Here is a 19597-nt window from a genome sequence, read left to right as displayed (position 1 = left end):
AATTATCATTCAAGAAGAGGAGCGAATTCAATCAAAGGTGGTGCGAAACTACTATCCAAAGGAGAGGCGAACTTGAAGTTTCAAGTTAGGCGAACTTGCCAAGGACATTGAAGAACACATCAAAGATTCCAAGGGTGGCGAATTAATAAGGAGGACGTTCATTATCCTTCAAGATCAAGTCAAAGGCTTTAAATTTTGATTTTTGCCTAGGCAAATTCCTCATTTTGCATTCTAGAGTTAGCTCTCTAGTGAGGTATGGCGATATGGATTTATTGTTTTTGATTTTTGATCGTCATTGCCTTAATTTTGAAATTTTGTTTTGCCTTAGCTCAGTTGTTTTTTAGGAAATGATTAATAAAGGACTTATCATTAAGTTTCCTAAAATTTGCTCTCTAATTTATGTTATGTATTGCAAAATCATGTTACTAATTTTGAAATGTTGTGTAGGCATCAAATGGAGGTCTCATCAAGGAAAATCAAGCCGGATCCAGGACGGTCTTCGCCAGGACGATCAAGCCAGGACATGGACGACCTTCTTTGGACTAACATCATCAAGGGCAATCCAGCGTTCCAAGGCGAGGTACATCATCTTCCTGCACATCAAGGACGCAAGGAGTTAGAACAAGGGCTCGTTGAAGAAGCAAAATAGATCCAGAGGAATTAATTAAAGCAAGTTTCTCAACAATATCAAGATGAATATCCACCAAGTTCCAAGTGTCAAATGAGGTGGCGTCCTAGTCATCACTTCTCCAATCAGTGAAGTCCATCTCAGCATGTCCAGATTCAATGTACTTAACTCATGGAAGGTGGCACAAACTCCGATGTACCTACCCCGGCTATCCATTGGTCGATTTTTCTAAAAGGGACATGTGTCCAAGCAATACAATTTTATCATTGGTCAAGCATTAAATGTTATGTAATGGTTGTAACAAACCGTAATTAGGGTTTTCATTGTAAAATCTTGGCCATTGATCTTGAATTGATCTAAGCCATCAAATTGTATTGTGGGCACTATATAAGCCCAGGCATTTCATTTTGTAAGGAAATTTTAGATATGATTAGAGAGAGTTGTAAATAGTTGGAAGAGTTAGAATATAGTTGATAGAATAGCAATTAGAGTAGAATAGGAGGACAAGGCAAGAAATTGTTGCCATTGATTGTAAACAAACTCCATTTTCATTGAAGTAATGGTGAAATATGTCGTTTTTCTTGCAATTTGCATGGTTTCTTGTTGAGTCTTCAATCTTAGATGGTAGATGATTAGATGAATGGAGGAAATGTGATTGATTAATGGTGGAATTCGTACATCCATACTACTAGCAGTTTGTTGATTGCAGACTTGCCTTGCGTAGTCAACTGGAATCATTCAGCCTAAGCTTAATTTCAATTTGTTGCCTCTTCATTGATATGCATCAACTTGGATGGTATCTATGCCTGCGGTAATAATTTGAACATCATAAAGCTCCCCTTAGAAGATTGCACTAGTCTTGTGTAGATGTTCCATTGATGTCAAAACAAGACCTAGTTAGAGTTTCATCAAAAATCCAATCATTGCTCCTACATTCTTAGTATTAGGATTAGATCCTCTCTTCGCCCTTATCCTTTTTCCATTTTTTTTAATCTAAGTTAGTAAGAGCCTGTCCCCAGCAAAGCAGATCGGAAGTTCAATGTAAGTCCCCTTGTGATTCCAGCAAATCACATCATACCACGAAGAGCTTGTCCATACGTGGAGACCCCACTAAAAGAACCTTGGAGTCTACCTAACTGATCCTTTACGCGAATCTTCAGCAGTTAGAGACTATTTTCTCAAGAGAGGATAAGATGCCTTTAGGTATTTTATTCTGTGTATGATTGTGTACAAAATACACGTCAACAGGTAGTTATTGCTCCCTTTTGGGTGGTTGCTGATATTTACCCTCTATTTATGGGTATGGGTACCTTTTGTAAAGATGAATCTGGGTAACTTGTTTAATTTAGATCTTGGCCATTCATCTAGTTTTTGGAAGTCTATTTAAAGGGGCTGGTTTTCCCTTATTTTGTAAGAAGTTCATGGATTGTTGCTGAAGCTCTGGCGAAATTTACACAAGATTTAATGCAAAGTTAAGGCTGTTTCTATTTCATTGTGAGTGCATGGTCTCCTTCTTCACTATTTGAATTATTTTGTTATGTTTCTTTCATTTTTCTATAGCATTTTCTAGATAAACATCCGATAGAATCCTCACTGTTCATACCATTAGGGATTGACTGATTGTCATTCCTTTTACTGATAGTGTTTAATCTGGTTATTTGGAGGTGTCTGTCTGTTTTTTCTTGAATATGCTATCTTAGTTAAATAGTTAGATTTTCTATATCTCTTTTCCCTATCCCTCTTTTTCCCTTTTTTATCAAGAAACCCCGTAGTCCAGCTGAATTAGTATCGATCCAACTGAAATCAACCAATAAGGAGACTGTTAGAATTTTAGGGAACTCATCCAGCAATTGCCCATCTCACTGTAAGTCCCCTTTGTGTTTCTAGCAAAACACATCAAACCACTGAGTAATCCTGCAGTCAAGACCTGACAATCAAAACCTTGAGGTCGTCCCCTTTGATCAAACGAAAAACAGCTTTAGGGATTTCCTTATCTCAAGAGAGGATAGGATACTCAGCGAGTACATTCTATTCTGCGTTGACCGGATGGAGTTTGCAGCGATGCAACTTTAGACACGTCAACAGACATCAATACACTATTGCTAGATACTTTTAAATTTGTACTATCCTTTTATAGATTCTTTAGCAATATTGGTCAAACCCTTTCTAGATGGTTTATAAAGATGCACAGTGAATAAACAAAGACAACATTCAAAAGGAATTAAGGACATCCGATGCATCTGTTTATTTAGAAATTCAATATTAGCTAATGGAATGCTTCTACTGCAATTTGCTTTGGTTTCTATCGGTTGTAATGAATTCTATTAATTGGAAATTTGGAACGATTGTTGATCATTCTCTTTCATATATAAAGCTGGTTGGTCCAATCTTATGCAATAAATTTGGGAGATATGTGGAAATAAAGATGATATTTGACAAATTATTGCACTATTTGGAATATATATTGGAACAAAGTCTTTCTTTGCTTTCCTATGTATTTAATGTCTTGTTTTTATGAATTGTGTACATGTTGTGTCTTTATTTGATTATGCTGTCCCATTTTGGAGCATGAAGTTGTTTTGATGATGTCCTAGTGTTCCACAGAGTTTCCTGACGGGGTCAGTGGGGTGGCACAAATACATATAGTACTTGAAAGTTTAGTTATAAAAAAGATGTGTAAGGAATAAGTATAAGAATTGTAAATGAAACTTTGCCACACCGTGTAAAGTTTACACCAATAAACATAAAGAAATAAAAATAATCAGCCCCAAAAAAAGAACTTATGAAAAAATTTCCACTAAAAAAATTCAATACAATTTTTTTTTAGAATTATAATTTTTCCAAGAATTTAATCCATGCTTTGATACCATGAAAAATTGATTGCACAAAATAATTGGATAATTCATTCAACGATATACAACTGTATATAAAGAGTTTACAAGACGATGGTCTATAAAAAGAACAAATTGTTTAAGTGAACAACTAAAAGACTAAATAGCTTAAAATATTAAATAAAACTTAAAAAGCTAAATAATAAAAAGCTGACTATGTGTCTTTAATAAAGAAGCAATAGTTTCACTTAACGAACTAAAAAGCAAAAAGATAAATAAGTCGACGAGCTAAAAGGCTAAATAAGTTGACAACTAAGATGACAATTATAGAATAAGTATAATATTATTAAGAATTGCAAATGAAACTTTGGCATACTAAGTGAAGTTTAAAGTTTTAAACTAATAATTAAAAAATTTAAAAACAAAAAAATGGTGGAATGATTGCATAAACAATAAGAATTGTGGGTTGATGTTTGGGGTCAAGGTGTAGTGCTCCTTGCTTGGGTCTTGATTATGGCTTTGACTATGAGCATGCACAAATTTGCAACCAAGGGATATGTATCATGTAGATTTTTATGATCATGATTCATCATTGACGTATTACTTGCTTAGATTTATAGTTTCATGGGGGCTTGGGGGAAACGCCAAAACAAGGTTGAGGGTAGGACCCCTTGCGGGGGGGGGTTGGTGGCTGAGAGAGAGAGATGTATAGAGATAGGTCTAGATCAGGGGGGAGAGAGAATAGACTAAGGTAGAGAGAGGTAGAGAGAGGGGATAGAGGAAGAGTGATAGGGAGAGAGATATGTCTAGAGTTCAGGTGAGAAAAAGAGAGTGAGAGAATGCTAATTGCTGAAATTTGACTATCTGAAAATTTATAAATCGTCTGAAATCTAAAATCTGTATTATAACTGCTAGACATCTGAAACCACTCTCAAACATCCTACTAATATATACATGAAATATAACTTAATGTATAAGAAAGGAAAAAGCTTATACTTAAATGTTATATTTCATGTATATATTGTGATGAAGAGAATGAGATTGACTTGAAGGCAAGGATTTCATTTTCACAAAATTTTCACCATTTTTGCTTAGGAACCGTGTTTCTGAGTGGGGCCTATGGGAGACTCCTAGGCATCCCCGAGGTGGCTAGGGGACTCTTGGGCATCCTCGGGACGTCCCCGTCCTGGAAACAAGGGGTTTTGGGGGGTGCAAATGCATCCCTGTGGTTCATTGTGATGTCCTAAATTTTAAAAAAATGTCATATTGCCAAGAAAAAATGATAGTGTTTGCATAATAGTTACAAGATTTGTTCAAAATCGCCTAAATTTAATGTCTTGCTTTTGAGAAGTTTGGAAATTAAATATTATTTCATTTCTGAAGGCTAAAATGCAGCAAAAAGGAATAAAAATTAATTATAAAATATTATTATTACCTAAAAGTAAATTAAAAAGATAATATTAAATAATTAATTAAATGTCATTTTGGGCCAAAATTAATTAAAGTCACTAATAATTATAACTGTGTGGGAACTGAAGAAAGTGAAAAATAATATTATAATAATGTCTTCGGGATTGGTGAAAGTATGCAATTGATAACTTTCGTAAGTATTGATTTGAGAAGTTTCTCAAAATTGTTTTGTTGGGATTGGAGCTTGGGAATCACCATTTTGGCAGTGAAATATTTGTCCTAAGTGGTCTTGGAAGAATCACACAGATTCTTCATTGGATTAAAGGATGATTTTACTGAAATCGGGAAAGTCTTCCTGAAGACTAATTTCAAACATTTAGAGGTATCTCAGTGGTATTGATTATTTATTCAAAGATTGTAAAGTCTAACTAATATTATACCATGGTTCGAGTTCTGCTGAGATTTCATATTTATATATATTATGTAGTATTGATACATTGGTGGCTGAGGAATTACAAAGTTTAGAGATTCATAGACAAATAATTAAATGAGGATTATTTTATTCTGGGCCGATGTGGATGATATGAGGAATCGCTTATTGGAACGCAATTATTCCTTATATGTATATTTGAAGTCCCTGGTTGGATTGGACAATGGTTTGATATTATTCAGTAAAGACAAGGAAGACCAATGAGATTATCACATTGGAGCAGATTATCGAACGTGTTCTCCGACAATGTCTCCAACAATGTCACGGATCATTGAAATATGATTACTCATTGACTACTGACATTACAACAATCAAATACGAAGGCTAATGGATTTTTCATCTGTTTTGGTCAAATTGCCTTGGAGATTGTGGACGGAGGACAGTGTTCCAAAAGCATTGGAAGTATTTAACACTGCCAGGATATAATGTTAGTGATGTTCAGGAATATTAATATATTACTCCTCCCATGAGATGTTCTCCCTATCTGCGAACTTTTCAGATTGGCACAATTCTGCAGTAGAGGGTCAAGTTCTATAATATTGAGTGGAATATTATTTTAATTTTGTGGCGTGAAGATTTTGTATGGCAGCAGCTTAATTATAAGACGTGAGCAGATTCCATGAGGTCATGGATACTTTAACTCTTTAGCAACCAAATAAAGCATGGTTAATATCAAAATAGTTGAACCTTCTATGCATTCTCTTTATGGACGCAAGGGTTAGGAGTTTGAGTATTAAGAGTGTTCATCATCGCTTAGTGTTGGAGGCTGGGACTGTTGACTTTTCATGATTCGACGAGCCAACTATACTTGACAATGCAAGCCACCTTGGATGTTCCCATTGTTGTCTGGTATCACTATTACCATTCTCTGATTCTTTTGTATGAAGGTATGATTGCTGTTTCTGAACATTGTATCTTCAATTTCAGCTGGGTATTACAATTTAAGGTCAGAGAATTATATTATCAAATTCTGCCATATGAATTCAATCCATTTTTCAATTAAAAGTTCTTTTTTTTTAAAGTTTAAATGCCCTTGCAAATATTCAGTCAATGTATGTTGTTTATCTCTGTTGAGACATGGACCAGCTAGGACTCGAACCTAGGACCTTCCATACGCTGCTGGAGTGCTCTACCACTGAGCTACTGGCCCCTCTTGGACCAGTCCATCGTTGGTCCGGGTGTGGATTATTTCCAACACCAACACCCCCCCTTAAGCCACACCTCTTGTGTGCTTGGGGCTCCTAGCTTGGACCTGGTTCTGATACCATGTTGAGACATGGACCAGCTAGGACTCGAATCTAGGACCTTCCATACACTGCTGGAGTGCTCTACCATTGAGCTATTGGCCCCTCTTGGACCAGTCCATCGTCGGTTCGGGTGTGGCTTATTTCCAACACCAACACCCCCCCTTAAGCCACACCTCTCGTGTGCTTGGGGCTCCTAGCTTGGACCTGGCTCTTATAACATGTTGAAACATGGACCAGCTAGGACTCGAATCTAGGACCTTCCATACGCTGCTGGAGTGCTCTACCATTGAGCTACTGGCCCCTCTTGGACCAGTCCATCGTCGGTCCGGGTGTGGCTTATTTCCAACACCAACACCCCCCCTTAAGCCACACCTCTTGTGTGCTTGGGGCTCCTAGCTTGGCCTGGTTCTGATACCATGTTGAGACATGGACCAGCTAGGACTCGAACCTAGGACCTTCTTATTGTGAACTATTCACACATCGCCCCATTGCTAACGGGGACCCTCCTCTTTTCCAGCTTCCTGCGTTGTTAGGTTAGGGTTTTGGCTGCTTAGTGGGCAATTTTGCGTTTTCCGTGCTCGAGTCTCGGAGTTTTGATCATGCCTAGTGCCATCTAGGGTTTTTGAAGTGTTAGGATCAAGTTGCAAACGATGATATTTTAATGATCCTAAGTTTTGTCTAAGTGTTAGACCTATTGAACGTTAACGTGTTTTTAAACATGCGCGTCAAATGATTTTAAAGTGCCAAGGTATTCACAGACCTTTTAGAGTTGTTTTCTCGCTCCTAAGGTAATATTTAAGTTGGTTTCACACTTTATTCCAATATTTTCCTAGCGTTTCGCTCATATTTTTGGAAAATTAGTATAAGTCCAGTCAAATTTAAAGTCGCTGAGTGATTTTGAGTGGTTAAAATGATAAAATCCTAAGGGAAATCCTTATTCCAAGGGTTAAAGGGTCAAAATCCATGCTAGAGGTGTTTTTCCCCTCACATTCCAGACTACCCAACCCATTCCCCCACTCAAAATCCATACTACACATGGGTTTCCCCTGGAATCCATACTGGCCACTAATTTCCCCCACTGTTTATCCACACCTGGGTCATATTTCCCTTGGAAGTGCTAAAATTTGGGTAAGTGTCAGGATTTATCTAGACTGCTATCGAATTTCCCTGGGTGTGCGGACTGGAGTGCAAGGATAATTCCATGCCTGGGTCGATTTTCCACCAGGTTTTCTGTGTGACAACTAAGTAAGGATTTTTGTCCGGATTTTTATCCAGATAGGGATCGATTTTTCCCTGAGCATTTTTGTAAGGTTTTTGTCCCGATTTTTATCCAGACAGGGATCGATTTTTCACTTTGAACATTATGAAGAGTTTTGAGTTTGGATTTTTGTCCAGACTAAGGTCAAATTTTCACCAGGGAGGTATTTTTTCAAGTTAAGTGAGTTTTGAGTGTGGATTTCTGTCCAGACACCCATCGAATTTCCCCTGGGGGGTGATTTTTGCAAAATGAGTGCATTTTTGTCTGGATTTTTGTCCAAACTCATATCGAATTTCCCCTGGGATGGTTTTTGTGTGCATTTTGATGAAATTGAGCATGGATTTTTTTCCAAGCATGGGTCGAATTTCCCCTATGGGGCAAATTTTGACACTTAAGTGATTTTTGAAGGGATTTTTCAATCCCAACCTATAGTGATTTTCCCTTGGAGGCTTTACTTTGGATTTAAATTGCAATATTTTAATAAATAAGCCCCATTTTGATTGCTTTTAAATAATTATTAAATGATTATTTAAAATTTAAAAGCAAATTTAATAACTTGCAATAATTAAATGTTTGAACCTCCTAGAAGCAAGTTAGGGTTTGACCAGGCAAGTATTTATACAATTTTTTTTTATCCCACATTGCTTGTGTGGTGAAAGTGAAGGATGAAAGCAAGTATATGAGAGGAACTTCAACATTATTTTATTATTATTTCTGCCAGGTGTCTCCATGAAAGCGATTTTTCTCCAAGTTGGGCGAATTTTTTAGCAAGGCGTTTTTGTGAAGTGTGGGATTGAGGATTTATTTTCCTCCATTTTTTCCAGCCTGCTGATCTATCCTCCTTGGCTGCCATTAAAGACCAGTTTCAGATTTTCGATTTTGCTAAGTTTGGCGATTTTTTCCAAATTTAGCATTTTTTGGTGAAAGTTGGCAAATTCATGATTGGAGACTTGGGCGATTTTTCCTCCACCATTTGTGCTTGCTGTTCAGACCTTCATTGTTACAGATTGCTGCCATTGACAACAATTTTTCAGATTTTTAAGTTTGGCGCCATGCTGGGGAAAATTTCGATTTTGCTTGGGAGGTGTTTTGGTACCATATTTTGATGATTTTCATGCATGTTTTGTGGCTGCCATCACTTCCAGCCTGCTGATTCGCTTTAGATCTGAGGTTTGCTTCAGATTTTGACCTCCATTAATGGCTTCCATTAATTTTCAGACTTAAGTTTTTATTGCCCAGCCAATTCCAACTTAAACATTTAGCATTCGGAGGTGTTTTATGGAGTTTTTTGTGCATTTTTCAAACCATTTTATCGCTGTTGCAGGTCTGAAACTCCATTGTTTGGCACTTGTCCTCAAAAATTTTCATTTCCAGCCACCTCACCAACTTTGGTGAATTTGCTTGGGGTTGTTTCCTTGGCAATTTTTTCATCATTTTCAGGGATTTAAACCACTTTGCAAGGTGTTGGTAAGTCTGAAGTATCCGATTTTCAGACATGTCCTCAGAAAACTAAATTTTACTAGCCATACTTACATTCCAGAAAATGATTGTTTTCATCAATAAAACTGATTTTTATTGATTTTATGCACATTTTGAAGATTACAACGTGTTTTAAATGTCTGATTTTTCAGGTTGTCTTCAGAATTTTGACCTCCATTGTTGACTGCGGAAGGTGTCTTCAGACATTCATTGTGTGAAAACACAACCTTTCACACCTTTCCTTAGTCACCACTTATCCGGTATACTCCTTTGCATTCTTGCTTGCATATTTTCTAAGCGTACGGAGGTATTAAATGAATTTTATGGAAGGCTTCCATGCCTTAGTGTTGTCACACTTTGAACGTAATTGCTAAAATTTACCAAGTGTATGGATTATTTTCCTGATTCCATGCTCTAAATTAGCTAAATCTTTAGAAAGTCAGGAATTTTATTACGGATATTTTCCTAAGTCTAACTTCGAGCTTCGTACAGGTGCGATGTCAAAGTCAAGATACACGGAAAGAAAAGAACTGCTGAAGACACTGGAGATAGGATTTTATCCAGAGTTTAAGATTTCATCCGAATGGAAGGAGATCGCAGATACAAACATGCATTTCCTGGACTTCGACCAAATGCAGCGTCGGATGTTCGGAGTCAGAGATTAGGTTCCTTCCCCAACATATGCAAATATTATGAAGAGTGGCATTTTCCATGCTGCTGGGTTTCCACAATCCATACAGTGCAGTGAGTTGATCCTGGAGTGTGCACGATGTTACGATCCGCTCACAAGAATGATCAAGAGTCCTAAGGGCGTTGTCATCGCCTACCTTGCTGAGGATGCTATTGCAGAGGTGTTCAGAATTCCACGCGGAACAGACATGAAGGATGTGACCAAGGAGGATTATGCAGACAGATACACGAATAAGATGGGTGTATGCAAGAGTTTAATTAATAAAGAATGGATGATTGAGCCTAGGTCTCATCATTCCAAGGCTCCCAAGACACTTATGTGCATAGATTTTAAGGAGGAATATAGTGATTTGATAATCCTGCTCAACAAAGTGATGGGAATGCCGCAGGGAGCAATATTTCAGGGATGGATGTTCTACTTCATCCAGGATTGTCTTAGAGGAACACTAGTGAATTGGTCCAAGATCAAAAGTGACGACCTGGATTTCCAGTTGAGGAATGTAGAGCGGTCCAAGTCCTTCCCCATGACTTCTTACCTGGTGTACGTGCTTGCACGATTTGTTTCATACAGAGGATTAATATGCAAAGGTGAAGTCGGGAATGGGCAAGGACAGTACAAGAGTTATGAATGCTACCCCCAGTTGAGTATGCACAGAATTGAAGACTACAAGAGAGTGAATGATGCATTCACTATGTACATCACACGGATGTTGCAGGGCAGAATCCACAGAAGATTGTCCAAGGAGGCAACAGAGTTAATAGAGAAATATGGATCATGGTATATACAGTTTCCCACTTTCACATACCTGAGGATTCATGGGTTTCAATCTGAACCCTACAGACTTCCTAGGCATCCAACCGACTGAATGATATTGTTGGAAGTGGTAAGACAACTTCTAGAGTTCGATGTTATCCAGAGAGAGAAGAACAGGACAGGAATGACATTCCCTATTTCAGTTGGGAAGACATCAGAGGTTTGCCAATCCGCCATAGCTGCCAGCACTGCAGGTGAGGAGATTGCATTCTATAGATTTGCAACCTACAAGAAAAGAGAAAGATTTGATCCAGACAAGGTCGGAAGGATCAGGGGAGAGAAGTTCACTCATAAGGTTGACATAGAGGATTATTGGGCTAACTTAATGGACGAACAAGCAATAAAGAGAAGAATGTGGTCCAGAATGTCAGTGGATTTCATGAGGAAGTGTGGACTTTTCCTCATTCCTGATCAGGTATTAGATGATAGAGATCATACACACCCACATTATGAGAATGAAATAAAGAAGGCAATCCTATTGCCAAATTGGTCAGAGTCAGAAGAAATTGACCTAAATGTATTGATGAGAGAGGTCTTGAATTTCTCCCGCACATGGGTAGATATGCAGATGAACAGATTAGTTGACATGGGCGTTCCCTTCACTTATGAAAGGATGAAGCCGGAAGAGTCTACTTCCGAGGATAATCAGAGGACTGTCAGTGATGTCAGGATTCATGCAGATGAAGAGAGTCAAGCTCCCAAGAGAAGGAAGAACATGCCTGGAGAAGTCAAGGCTAGAGGGAAGAAGATTGAGGGGGTGAAGAAGAAACAGAAGACTATCACTCCACTTATCATTCCTTCACCCCCTCCCAGTGTCTCATCAATCGAAGTGATTGAAGTAACAGAACAGAATAAGAAGACTCAGTAGTGTTCCAACATAGTGATACTACCAGAGAATATTCAGGAGTTCCATGCCACAGCGACATCTGCACCTCCTGATGAGAATAATGATCAGCCGGAATCCGCTACTGTCCTTTTGGAAGTTAGCTTGGGAAATGAGGTATATGATTGGACCAGGAGTAATCCTGATGATAATGATGATGTTATTTCGGCATTGAAAGGACTTGATCGAGAAGTATGTCTTGATGATGGTATGGAAATGGCCGCTATTCCTGAATGGTTGAGGAGAAGCATGGAAAAAAGTAAACAAATAATAGAGGTACAGCCTATTGATGATATTGATGACTACCTAGCTAGGAGTGCTAATAAGAAGGAGCCCAAGAGAGCGGAGATTTTGTCGCACATAGCTAGAGATGAGACAGGAATGCGGATTGCGCAGATTGCTGTTCCTAGAGCCGGCGTGACAGCAGACACTGCTACTCCCATGGATTTCCAGATCACTTCAGTCGCCCTTGGTCGTCCATCCGCAGGGCAGGAATTCCAGGAGATTGGTGACAACCTCCAGGCAATCAATGCAAGGTTAGACACAGCGATTGCGGAGAATGAAAGGTATAGAGAAGAAAATATTAGGCTCAGAGAGTATATTGCAGGGACAAGGCGTGGAGATCCCACCCTTATTTCCCCTATTGTAGTTGACCATGGAATACATTCACACTGCGAGGTAGCGAGAGGTACACACTTAGAGGTGGAAAAGTGGATTTAAAGCACAAGGAAGCAGGCAGATGATTTCCTTACTCAGTTTGTCCAAGCATATGATAAGACAACAACGCTCGTATTCAAAATCCAGTATTTGGAGGGAGTTTGGGAAGAGTTCCGGCCTATTCAAGACAAGACTATTCCACGCCTCCTGGCATTGAAGAAGGTTCCTAATTCCACCTTGGTTAGTGAGAACATTATGCACAGTGGAGACATATACGATTTCCATGGCTGGTATTGTGCATTAGCCTTGAAGAAATCAGCTTATGAGAACGCCCAATCGAGTTGTATGGAGATAGAAGGATTAATTCAAGATATTCAGATGAAGATCCTTGCCTCGATTGAGGAATTATTGGGTGTTGATGTTAGTGATGCTAGTGGTTTACACTTAGCCGAATTAAGAGACAAGATGAAATTTATGTATTTTTGTTAGTTGGACTCTTTGCAGAAGAGTCAGATTGATGACTTGGTCTCTTTGTTGATTCATGTTCATAATTCGCAGAAGCTTATGCCAGAATGGGATAACACTTTGAATGCTTGCTCAGATTCATTGGATGTGATTGATTTACAGCAGGATACCTTGCCTAGCATTTCCATGGAGGAGTTAGATTCAGTATTGGCTAGATTCTTGGAGTGTGCTAGGAGAGAGAGAGATGCAGGAAGGAATCTTCTAGAAGATTCCCTATATGATGACTAGGTATCTTTTCATTGGGCCATATGTTGGTGGCGTGATTTTTTATGTAACCCTAATTAGGGCAATTCTAGGGTTTTGTTGGCATGATCTCGGCCGTTGATCTTAGATCAATCTGGGCCATCCATTTTTTTAAGAGACTCTATATATGCCCCCTTGTCTCTCATTTGTAAGGGAGAGTTTTTGTAGAATTGTTGGTATATGCTATAGCTATTTGAATCCTAATCATTGTTCAATTGTTGGTGATTTTGCTCTTCAAGTGTTGTATTTGCATTCATGGTTCTCAATTCCTCCAAGTTAGATTAGAATTTAGATTAGAATTTATTTTCATGTATGTTAGATTGAGTGAAAGATTTGTTGAATTCATTTGTGTGGAATCCTTAGTCCATACCACTAGCCTCTTTCCGCTAGTAAGTGCACCTTGTGTGGTCAACTGGAATTTGAGTAAGCATAACTTCAACTATTATGTCCATTGACAAGCATCAACTTGGATGGTGTCTACGTTTGATGGTAATAGTCTGAAAATCATTAAGTATACCTTAGATGATTGCACTAAGCTTGTGTCAATACCTGATTGTGAGACCTTGCCTGGTTTGATTCCACTAGATCAATTCATCATTTCCTACATTCCTAGGTTTAGAATAGATTTCCTGAACCCTATTCGTTTTCCCCCTTTTTTAGTAAGAAGTAAATCCAGAGCCTTATCGATAAATCTTAAGTTGTCAGCACACCTATTCGGCATCATTCATGATAATCCAAACATTTGCGTAAGTCCCCAAAGTGAAACACAGCAATTCACATCAACCACTGAACTTACCCACTCGTCAAGACCTGACATGTAGAAACCTTGGAATCATTTTAGTTGATCTCATTCTTAGCATCTGAGGTGATTTTGTTCAAGAGAGGGTAAATTACCTTGGTACTTTATTCTGAAATGTTTTGTGCATAAAAAACACATCAACACTTCCATACGCTGCTGGAGTGCTCTACCACTGAGCTATTGGCCCCTCTTGGACCAGTCCATCGTCGGTCCAGGTGTGGCTTATTTCCAACACCAACAATCTCAAATTCCCATGATGTCAATGCAAAATCTGGAACCATACACGCAAAGTGTTTGACAAAACTACTCGGTGGAATAAGTGACAAGGTTTTGCAAAATTCAGTAAGGGACTTAACACCAAACTTGGAAACTTGGTGAATCTTGAGGGGAATTGGTTGAAACAGGGCCTAGAGACGCGGGAATTGGTTACTTGGCGAGGTTGGTTAGTCTCACCAAGTTTGTCGGACTCGCGAATCTTGTTTGCGAAACTTGACCATGATAGTCAGGTGGAAATTTAGAAATAAAGCAAAAAAATCGCAAAAGAATTTAATGGGAAACAACTAAAAGGATCTTTTAACACATTAAAATGATGTTTATTACATTTGCAGGTACAAGCAAGGAGAAAAAAGAGAATGGAAGCTAAAAACAATCCATAGAAAGAAAAAAACAGCAGCCATAGTTAGGGCCTAACTATTGCTTGATGGCTTTGATACTTATGTTTTTTGAAGGGTGTGGAGGACTCTTGGAACTTGGTTAAAAGCTTCAAAGCAATAAAATTGTTTACAATGGCTGCCTCGTGATTCTGTTGGGGGCATTGGCCCTAGACCTCCATGGGGGAACTGCCACTCGACCCCATTGGGGGTGACTGACCCTATACTTCTGCTCTAGATTTTAAAAGCTAAAAATAAAATTCATTTGGGCCATGCCAGATGAAAAAACATGTGTTTTTATTCTTTTGACTTTTTCTATATTAAATTCCAAGTAATTGAGTTACATTTATACTTTTGGTTTGTTGAGTCAATCCCTATCCTAAGTATAACTCCTATGGCTATAACAAGATTCTCAGGCTTGTCTAAGATACAAGTGCGAGACTGCACATTAAGCTAGTGACGTCGGGTTGAGTAATACAAGCTCCTTTTTACCATAGTTCATGATTCCATATTGTGATTTTGTTTTTGATACCATGGATACATTCTCCATTGGTATTGTAAACGTAAAACACTTGAAAATATTTATATATTTAAGATTATTGTTTCTTAAACTCAAATCTGCTTCTAACTCACTTGATCAATGTATGCTCGTGTATTTGATCAAAGTAGCTTTCTAATTGGTTAGCTTATTATCTCTTTAAAGTTGATTTATTGAAGGGTGCATGTTAAAAGTTTTAAATTGTTAAAAAAGCTCTATATTTCATGGATTTTTTAATTTCCTGAGTCTGAGTCAAAAATCAACTTTCCAAGTCTGAGTTGAGTCTGAGTGTTGTAATTATGGTTTGTATGCAATTGGCATCTTTGTGTATGTACTAGTTCCAGGGTATAGAATCTTGCATTTTTATTGAGCCCTTAGGATTTCCGTTGGATGTATTGGAATTTATTGATGCTAATTTTCTTTTCTTTTTGGTCTTCTCTTTATCTCTAGCTAATCTCCTTGATGAGGCCACGTGGATCCATTCTTGCAGATTACTTTTAATTGAAGAAGGATATTTTGAATGCAAAGAATATGAAGAGCTTTGCAAATAGCCACAACGTTTTGTTTTTGATTAGTGACTTGGTTACTTCTGTAGTGGAATCATTTAAAGGAAAATTTTACATTGAGAAATTCAAGAGTTTTGTTGTGAACTGGAGATAAAGGTTGTTGTCTATTGGATAATATGAGCTGACTTGATTTTGAATAGTCTTCGTAAAGATATATATCATTGGATTTAGTTTTATTCCACACTTGATACTTTTACCACAAGTTAATTTTGTGCATATATGGTTCTTGTTTTTTTATTGATTTGCTTCTTGTCAGTGTCAAGTTGTGTGGCTGGTAGTATTAGGAAATATTGCTGCTGTTACATTTTAGGTTTCTTGTGTCGAGCTCATATTAATGTCATATTGGTCTTGTGTCTACTTTGCAGATAATAGACACTGACTTTCCTGACACTTCCGAGAGCTATAAAAGATACTCACAGGTTGTAGTTGACATTGTCTTTGTTAATATGTTTAGTTTATCTTGCTATTGCATTTGTTTCTTAATGAATATTCCTATACTAGGTGTTAATATTCTCTCTTTTTGATTGTTTCAGATGACCATTGCAAGTGATATTAAAGAAGCTGTATGCCGTGTACCAGACACAACCTTTGATGGTGCTGCTCTTTCCTTGCAGCACATTTGTCCTGCTTTGTTTCTGTTTTTATGGTGTTTATAGGATACTTATAAAAAAATAGTTGTGTCAAATATAGTAGATTGATGTTTGAGAGGCCTGAACTTGCATGAAGGCACTTTGCTTTCAGGTTTTGTTTGATATTGGATATGTTGGAGGATCACATATGTCCATTTTTAACTTATTTTTAAAAATTTTTGTGACTTCTTTGTTGTCGCTTTTATAGGAGTTAATTCAAAGATATTCGCTTTCATTAAACGTAAAATATGTGGTCTTTTTATAGATCATTGAAACTAATCTAGAATGATTGACAAGTTTCATTGGAGGGAGTGATAGGATTTTCTTTCATTGCTAATATGTTTTAGTCATCTTATGATTACTAAAATAATCAGTTGACTTCATTGGAGAAGTGGAACATGGCTTAAAAGACACATGAAGTAGGTTTTGTTGGATATTATGTCATTGATGTCAAAGGTTGAGCTACTTGGTTGCTAGGTTGAGCTACTTGGCTGCTAGGTTTAGCTACTTGCCTGCTTGGTTGAGCTGCTTGGCTGTGTTTGAGCTTCTTGGGTGTCAGATTGAGCTGGCTGCCTATCCTAGTCACCTGCCTGCTTGTCTGTTTCAAGTGACACATCATCCATGATGAAAAATATCATTTATCGGATGTTATATAAGGCTTTAACACGAGTATATGGATGGTGTGTGAAGAAGAAGAAGAAGAGCTTTTAACGTCCCCGAGGATAAACATTGAAAGCCTATGGGACAGTGTTGACGTGTATTTTGTACACAATCATACACAGAATAAAATACCTAAAGGCATCTTATCCTCTCTTGAGAAAATAGTCTCTAACTGCTGAAGATTCGCGTAAAGGATCAGTTAGGTAGACTCCAAGGTTCTTTGATGTAGGGTCTCTACGTGTGGACAAGCTCCAGTGGTATGATGTGATTTGCTGGAATCACAAGGGGACTTACATTGAACTTCCGATCTGCTTTGCTGGACACAGGCTCTTACTAACTTAGATTAAAAAAATGGAAAAAGGATAAGGGCGAAGAGAGGATCTAATCCTAATACTAAGAATGTAGGAGCAATGATTTGATTTTTGATGAAACTCTAACTAGGTCTTGTTTTGACATCAATGGAACATCTACACAAGGCTAGTGCGATCTTCTAAGGAAGCTTTATGATGTTCAAATCATCACCGCAGGCATAGATACCATCCAAGTTGATGCATATCAATGAAGAGGCAACAAATTGAAATTGAGCTTAGGCTGAATGATTCCAGTTGACTACGCAAGGCAAGTCTGCAATCAACAAACTGCTAGTAGTATGGATGTACGAATTCCACCATCAATCAATCACACTTCCTCCATTCATCTAATTATCTACCATCTAAGATTGAAGACTTCAACAAGAAACCATGCAAATTGCAAGAAAACGACATATTTCACCATTACTTCAATGAAAATGGAGTTTGTTTACAATCAATGGCAACAATTTCTTGCCTTGTCCTCCTATTCTACTCTAATTGCTATTCTATCAACTATATTCTAACTCTTCCAACTATTTACAACTCTCTCTAATCTATCTAAAATTCCTCTTTTACAAAATGAAATGCCTGGGCTTATATAGTGCCCACAATACAATTTGATGGCTTAGATCAATTCAAGATCAATGGCCAAGATTTTACAATGAAAACCCTAATTAGGGTTTGTTACAACCATTACATAACATTTAATGCTTGACCAATGATAAAATTGTATTGCTTGGACACATGTCCCTTCTAGAACAATCGACCAATGGATAGCCGGGGTAGGTACATCGAAGTTTGTGCCACCTTCCATGAGTTAAGTACATTGAATCTGGACATGCTGAGGTGGACTTCACTGACTGGAGGAGTGATGACTGGGATGCCACCTCATCTGACACTTGAAGCTTGCTAGATATTCAATTTGATGTCGTTGAGAGGCTATCTTTAATTAACTCTTGTTCTAACTCCTTTTGTCCTTGATGTGTAGGATGATGTACCTTGCCTTGGAACGCTGGATTGGAAGAGGTCACCCTTGTCTTGGCTTGATCGTCCTGGCGAAGACCGTCCTGGCGAAGACCGTCCTTGATCCGGCTTGATTTTCCTTGAAGAGACCTCCATTTGACGCCTACACAACATTTCAAAATTAGTAACATGATTTTGCAATGAATAGATAGAGAGCAAATTTTAGGAAACTTAATGATAAGTCCTTTATTAATCATTTCCTAAAAACAACTGAGCTAAGGCAAAACAAAATTTCAAAATTTCAAAAACTAAGCTATGACGATTAACAATCAAAATCAAAACAATAAATCCATATCGCCATACCTCACTAGAGAGCTAACTCTAGAATGCAAAATGAGGAATTTGCCTAGGCAAAAATCAAAATTCGATAGTCTTGATGTGATCTTCAAAAGAACGTTCCTCTTATCAACTTCGCCACCCTTCAAGTCTTGGACGTGATCTCCTCTTCAAGTTAGCAATTTCGCCATCTTTGATATGTCTTTGACGTCCTAGGCAACTTCGCTCAAATGGAAACTTCAAGTTCGCCTCTCCTTTGGATAGTAGTTTCGCCTTCCTTTGGATATAATCCTTGAATACAACTTCGCACTTCTCCCTTTGTCTTCCTTAAATCGCACTTAAGATGATAAAAATGATAATGTGAAAATAAAAATCTTTCACCTCCCTTATATAAGCGCCTCTCATCATTCACCCTAAGGCCGACTTTTGTGAAATAAAGCAATTTTTAAACGATTTTAATTAAATAATAAAGGCCGACCTTGACAAAATAAACCCAAGCGCTCCCTTTTGATTTTTATTAAATTAATAATTAATTATTAAATGCCTTTATTTTTAATTAATAAATTTCGATTTTTTACAAAGGCAAAAAATAATTAATAAATACATACCATGCGCTATTTAAGTGCTTTTAATTAAATATCGATTTTTTTTTTAGCATTTAAATAAATTTAAAAAAATGTGTTTTAAGCGCCAAAATGAAAAAGTGAGAAGATACGTACCTCATCGCCCTGGTCCCTGACTGAGGGACAGGAGCGATCCATCAATTTGGTCATGATTCTTGCAATTTTTACGTCCAAGGTCTTCATCCTTACGTCCGAATCGCCATTTTAGCTGGGTCCTTTGAGTTAGATTGACTTGCATGTGTGAATGAGTGCCTTTGGATGTAATATCGCCCTGGTCCCTTCCTGAGGGACAGGAGCGATCCTAGTGTCCTGGCTCAAATTTGCAAAC

General features: G+C 37.8%; 1 protein-coding gene across 8 annotated transcripts in view; it reads left to right on the top strand.

Moving 5' to 3' along the window:
* LOC131068691 (actin-related protein 4) overlaps positions 1-19597 on the top strand; it is a 210726-nt gene that overhangs the window by 99861 nt on the left and 91268 nt on the right. For all 8 annotated transcript variants that reach the window (XM_058003936.2, XM_058003939.2, XM_059207535.1 and 5 more), the window contains 2 exons: positions 16074-16127; positions 16242-16302. In XM_058003936.2, coding sequence (XP_057859919.2) covers positions 16074-16127; positions 16242-16302 — 115 coding nt within the window. The remainder of the gene's footprint in view (positions 1-16073; positions 16128-16241; positions 16303-19597) is intronic.

The sequence above is a fragment of the Cryptomeria japonica genome, chromosome 6 (assembly GCF_030272615.1).
Source record: "Cryptomeria japonica chromosome 6, Sugi_1.0, whole genome shotgun sequence".
Taxonomy (NCBI): domain Eukaryota; kingdom Viridiplantae; phylum Streptophyta; class Pinopsida; order Cupressales; family Cupressaceae; genus Cryptomeria; species Cryptomeria japonica.
Note: the sequence above shows the minus strand (reverse complement) of the source record. Positions and strands in the feature narration are given on the sequence as shown.